General features: G+C 40.6%; 1 protein-coding gene across 1 annotated transcript; it reads left to right on the top strand.

Moving 5' to 3' along the window:
- The first annotated feature begins 3,815 nt into the window (after nucleotides 1-3,815).
- Nucleotides 3,816-6,450, top strand: LOC149043051 (uncharacterized). The gene has a single exon (XM_089211147.1). It carries the CDS (start codon nucleotides 3,833-3,835, stop codon nucleotides 5,519-5,521), a length of 1,689 nt encoding a protein of 562 aa, XP_089067273.1. The 5' UTR covers nucleotides 3,816-3,832; the 3' UTR covers nucleotides 5,522-6,450.
- Nucleotides 6,451-6,673: the final 223 nt, after the last annotated feature.

Raw genomic sequence — 6,673 nt, 5'->3', positions numbered from 1 at the left:
CAAAGAATTTAATATTATCCTAACTCTTGTGCTGGTTTTAACTTTATGAAACTGTGTATTTTACTAAGTGGCGACATCCGACATCCATCCATTACCAGGTCCAGATACCACTAGCAGTAGGATTGCTGTTATTCATGGGAATCGACAGACTCGTCGCATCCCTGACTCAGTTGGACACGTGAGCGCAAATTGTAATAGAATACAATTGACAAAGAATGCACAATCAACGGTGCATAAAAACCAAAACAAGCTCTTGGAAATAGCCCATCTTAACGCAGAGCTTCTCAAATGTAGACAATACTTCACTGAAACGAAGGAGTTAGCCTTGGAACGTGATTTTGATATTTTAACCATCTCGGAGACCTGGTTTAACTCTTCCGTGACCAACAGTGTTGTCGAAATCCCGGGATACAAGGTCTTTAGACTTGATCGCCTTGGAAAAGCAGGTGCCGGTGTATGTGCTTACGTAAAATCTGCTCTAAAGGTAAAAGTCCTGAAGGATCTCACGGAAATATCCGAATCCGGCCTACACCAGTTGTGGATTCAAGTTCAAAATAAGAAGCTTCGTTCATTGCTGGTTTGTATTGTTTACAGACCCCCGGAAATTGGAACTGCATGCAAAGAGAATGAACTGCTCCCAAAATACATCGAAGCGTTATCACGCAACAAGGACATTGTGCTAACAGGCGACTTAAACTGTGACCTTCTCTCAAATAATCCGAGGGGAGAAGCATTGCTGTCGTTTTGTGCAACTGTAAATGCGACACAGCTTATAGACAAGCCAACTCGCGTGACTGAGAACTCACGCTCCTTATTGGATGTCATCTTGGTCTCTGACCCTGTCCTTGTCAAGTCGAGCTGTGTTCTTGAAATAACTATAAGTGATCATTTTCTAGTTCATGCTGTTATAAACTTAAGATCACCCAAGCAAGCCCCAACCTACATCGTCACACGTAGTTTTCGGAATTATAAAGCCGATCAGTTTGCAAATGACATCGTGCACATCCCATGGGATACTATGAACCTGATAGACGAATCCGTTGATAACAGACTCGATGCATTTAATGACTTGCTGTTGGCGTGTCTGGACGACCATGCTCCGGTTAAAACAGTGAAAATACGACATAAACCAAACCCATTCATCACGGAGGACATAAGGGATTTGATGAAGGCGAGAGACAACCTTCACAAAAGAGCGAGAAGGACTGGGACGAGGGGAGATTGGGAGGCTTTTAAGGAGCTGCGAAAGAGTTAAATTTGTTTTACGGAAGGCGGAACGAGAGTACTACAATCATCAAATCTGTGAAAATAAGAACAACAGTGGGGCAATGTGGAAAACTATTCGCAGTGCCCTCCCAAATAAATCAGGCCGCCCAAGCTTTACCAAGGACACAGATGCATTCGCTAATGAATTCAATCGCTTCTTTATATCTGTGGGGCAGAAGGCCGCCGACGACTCTGCGGAGCTCGCTCGCCTTCACGGCCTACCAACTACTCCTGTTTATCTCGGTTCAACTCATTGTGATGAACTGTTTGACTTCAAAGCAATAACCAGTGAAGATGTGCGAAAAGTGATTATGGCTATGCCTTCTAATAAAGCTCCAGGCTATGACAGAATTCCAGTGTTTGTGATCAAGGACTGTTTACCGTATATATTACCAACTCTAACTGCATTGATAAACTCTTCTTTTAGTAACTCTGTTTTCCCTGAGGCCTGGAAGAAGTCGGAAGTAGTACCACATCTTAAAGATGGTGATCACGAGATTCCTATTAACAATCGCCCCATTTCATTATTGCCTGTACTTTCTAAAGTGACCGAAAAGATCGCCCTGAATCAGTTCACTGATTATTTGACTCAACAAGGCAACCTCACCTGTCATCAAAGCGGAAACCGTAAACACCATTCTACTGAAACACTGAGTTTGCTTGTCACCGGTCATATATATAAAGCGATGGACAAAAAGGAGATCACGGCTATGGTCCTAATCGACTTGAGCAAGGCTTTTGACAGCATATGTCATAGAACTCTCCTCACCAAGCTGAAAGGGCTCGGTGCGTCAAACGAAGCGTCAAAGTGGTTTGAGAGCTATCTTACAAACCGAATGCAGTCAACACGACTCAGTACATCTCGCTCTAGTTAGTTAACTGTCACACATGGTGTACCACAGGGGTCCATTCTAGGGCCTCTTATGTTCAGCCTTTACATGAACGACCTACCGTCCGTTGTTAAGTTTTCGAGCGTAGAGTCATATGTTGATGACACAAAGGTTTATCTTTCATGTTCATCGAATAATATTGACTCCTGCCTTGCAAAAGTCTTGGAAGATCTCCGACTTATTGCCTCCTGGTGCGGTACGAATAAGTTGCTTATTAATCCAGACCAAAATAAACTTATTCTTTTTGGAACGAAACAGCTTTTAAGTGGGGTTCCTGATATCAGAGTCCCCTTTCTTGGGCAACACTTAATTCCTGTGTCCTCAGTCAAAGACCTGGGTATAATATTGGACTCGAACCTTACTTTTAATGAACACGTTAACACCCTGACCTCGTTTCTTATTTCTACCATATGCCAGATAAGCAGAGCTAGGCACTTGTTTTCCAAATCAGTACTTACCACCATTCTGAATTGTCTAGTTTTTTGTAAACTCTTTTATTGCTCGACAGTTTGGTCTGGAACGCACAACATAAACAAATTGCAACTTGCACAAAACTTTGCTGCCCGTGTGTTGACAAACAGCAAGAAGTTTGATCACATCTCACCAGTGCTGCGGGCACTGTGTTGGCCTTCTATTGAGAACCATTTATTAGTGCGTGATGTTACGATGCTATACAAAATAGTCAATGGCCTTGCACCACCATATTTAGAGTGTTACGTCAAAAAAAGATCAGCTATCCACACCTACAATACTAGATCTAGAGACAACTTAGTTGTACCCTTTTGTAGGACAGCCACAGCACAGAGGTCTTTTAGTTATAGAGCAATCACTGCCTGGAATTCTCTTATAAGTGAAGAAACGAAAAATAGCGCAACACTCTCAGTTTTCAAGCGTGCAGTAAAGCGCGAAATATATGACAGTCCGTAGGAATCTTTTTTAGGTATAGAATTTTAAGAATATGTTAGTTATTTATTTGTATTTGTTTCTTTATCATGATATTACTGTAACTTTTATAGGTAGTTTTATTTGAGTTCCAATTATTTTAAATTAAATCAGAAGAGCCACTTACTTACTTACTTCGTACGCCAGGACGCTCATCAGTCAAAACGTCGCGCATGCGTCAGGCTCAAAAGGTTGCGCGTGTGTGATGGGGACTTGACTGCGATTTGCAACCGAACGAAAAAAAAAACGAAGCCGGAATTTCAACTCGGGCGTTTCCCTTGGAAAGCCCGAGTAAGAAACATGGTCAAGGTACTTGTTCTCGTGGGATAAGCTGTCTTTCGTGTTGCATACTAGTTGCCCTCATCGCGTTATAGTCCTAACAGCTGTGGCTTTGTGAGACTTCCGCTCAGGTTGTCGAAACGTCAGTCACCAATACCGACAACAATCCTTCTCAGGACTACACTATCACCTGGATTACACTGCACTAGAGAGTTGTAGATCCACGTTTGGTGTGCTTGCCGCAAAGTACTTTCGGCGTGTCAGGTCGACATCGACTTTCACCTGAAAAGAAAGTCGCAGTCAACTTCATTACAGCTGCGATTTCGGACCACGTGGCTAGTCTATGTCGTATGAAGCTAGAAAGACCCGCGATGAGATGACGTAGCGTCAGCGGTGAACGTGCAGACAAGTTGCGCAAAAGGTTCAATAAGCAAATCAATCAGTAACCTTAAAATATGGCCGACGATTTGCTCGGTGATGTCGGAAGAAAAGCTATTGAATCATGTTTCAAGGTGCAGATCTGCGACCTTCGTCAAGGAAAAGAAAGCCTAACCATTTATGATAGACCTACGGCTTTGAAAAAAATTAGAGCTTGTTATGAAGGAAGCTTTCCTCAAGGATTTATCTCGTGGCTTCTTTTTGATCCGCTGGCACTGTTTGATTCTCGCGAAGGGCATAAGAGGAGTACACACAACATTATTTCAATTCGCGAGGCGCTTTTTTATTACGATCAAATTAGTTACGTTGCCAAGTACCCGGAAGAATCTGATGATCCAGCTTGTAAAGAATTGAAGGAATTAATCGACAAGCGAAGAGCCGATGTCCAAAACGAGCTCACCGAGGCCGAACATTATCCCGATACACAACGTGAATATTCCTGGATTGTCGCGCAGCGCAGAGTGAGGGATTGCTTTTCTGGGAACTTTGCTGGAGATAGAGGGCTTCTGAAACCTAAGCCTCGCGGAGAAATGTACACTATTACCGAAATTTACGACGCCTTTCAGGACATTGAGAAACGTGGAGACCTTCTCACCTATCCAAAGGACGAAGGGCCCGGCTCGGAAGAGTTAAAAACTTTGATCGATAGAAATAGGGTAAAGCTCAAAGAGGAAAAAGAAGCAAAAAGAAACCGTGAATTTTCCCGCAATCAGGCCGAACGTCGAGTAAGAGATTGTTTCGCTGGTACCGTTTCAGGAGATACCGATATTTTTCCTGAGCAAAAAAATACCTATAACATCTTTGAAATCCAAGCTGCTATTGACAATTTTGATGAAAAGAAGTTAATGAAAAAGTACCCAGAAGAGGAAACACTTGACCATGAAAAGAAAAAGATGGTTGACGATGCAAGGAAATCAATTCAGGATGAATATGAGGTGGCCATCTCAGAGACTCAAATGAGCTACGGCTCAGGGTTTATAATAGAAAATGGTTATATTTTAACCGAGCAACATGTGCTTGAAGATTTTTTTTCTTGGAAAGAGACGAAGAGAATCTATATTTCTAATGAGGCCACTGATGGACTGTGTGTACCCTGTAAAATTGTGAATTCAGATCCTTACTATGATCTAGCTTCTCTGAAATGTTTGCCACTCTTTCAGAAGAAAATTTCAGAAATAAGTCCATTGCAGTTGTCAAATGAGAAATTGAAAACTGGCCAGGAGGTTTTGTGCTTTGGCTATCCCATTCACTGGACGGGAATGGCAGCTTTTTTAGTACGGGGCACTGTCTCTGGAGTACCTGGAATACAGCATGCTACACCTCCATTAATCACTTTAAATTGCTCATTCAGCCCTGGTAATTGTGGGGGCCCAGTGTTGCATTGGGAAGATGGTAAATTAAAGGTGTTTGGAGTTGTGAAAGAAAGGGCCATCAAACCCTTCTTATCATTAAACCAAATACAAAAAATGGTGGAAGATGCAAGTACAACAGTTGCTGTTTCTGATGTGCCGAATGAAGCAACCGGAAGTGCCAAGACCTCAATAGATGTGGAAAATTTGGTGCGGAAAATTCATTTTGCAATGACTGGAACGCAAACACCATTCAAATTTTGTTATGTTATACCTGCTCATTTTGTGTCTGAATTTGTACAGAGCAAAAAAGTTGACCAAGACTCTTCAGGAGGAATTAGAGACTCCACCAAGTAATCCAACATTTTAAGTAGTTACTTTAAGTATAAGTATTGTATTTTGCATACTATTTCTCAATTCATGAAGAAGTTTAAATGTGTAGGGACTTTTAGTTAAAACTACCTGGCCTTACCTTTACATTCTGGTTCTGTTTTGTGACCACATAATTATAAATTTGAAAGCTTCATGCTTTCAATCTCTTAACCGTGCATGCATGAATGCATAGTGCATGAACTGCAAATGAAACCATGGAACATTGGTGGCAAAATGTTTTGAAAGTGAAGGGGCTCATTGTACACTAAGCCACAGACATACCCCTTCTCAAATTCATTGATTGTCCTTTGCATAGTTTGTTGACACCAAACAACAACATTAACAACAACTATCAGTAGATAAATCACTCGGTGTACTAGTAAATTCCATTGATTTCAATGATTTTGGGAGTTCTTGGATACTGAATCTCTCTACATTGAGAAATTTTAAGATTTTTGGGTCATAGGTACAGTCTATGATTATTAACAGATGTATATCTGAAAAAAAAAAAAGGACTGCTAAACGATTCTAGTAGGTTTGATCATTATGACCAAGAACTTTGCAAAATGTTCTTTTATTCAGATCTAGATTTGCCATTATTACTTAAATTTCCTTTGATGTTTGCTGCTCACAGGACATACTTGTGGGCCATTTGAGGTTGCAAAATATGGTTTTCTGGTATTTGGTGAGAAGCACTTGACACTGTCTGAACTGGATTAATAATTTAATACCTTTCTGCTCCAAATTCGCTTAATTTGCTCATTATTTAAACTAAAAGAAAATATATAATATTCTATAGCAATTATGTGTAGAGGATTGTTACTAAATTAAATTTAGAATTTATAGCCTAAATACTTGTCCTTATTCTTCCTGTATATTAAGCTTGCTTGTAAATAAAAATAAATTAAAAGTCACTATTGTAGTTTTCAATGACAACAAAAAGGGCACTTATACATTCATAGAATGTACACAAGCTATCTTATTTTGGGCAGAAGTTTCACCAATGGTATAACAACCAAAGTTGGCTGAAAGACCTTTCAATCGTGCAGGTGTTACATGGAATATCCCCCCTTACTTCTGTTTAGCTGTAAACTAACTCATCATCACAGAGAAATATTAAGTACATACTCTGCCACT

Source organism: Pocillopora damicornis, chromosome 7 (genome assembly GCF_964200805.1).
Source record: "Pocillopora damicornis chromosome 7, jaPocDami1.2, whole genome shotgun sequence".
NCBI lineage: Eukaryota > Metazoa > Cnidaria > Anthozoa > Scleractinia > Pocilloporidae > Pocillopora > Pocillopora damicornis.
This window is presented reverse-complemented; position numbering and strand designations above follow the sequence as displayed.

What these genes read in the sequence shown, in the direction of transcription:
- LOC149043051 (XM_089211147.1), top strand. Translation starts at nt 3,833, where the DNA reads ATGGCCGACGATTTGCTCGGTGATGTCGGAAGAAAAGCTATTGAATCA.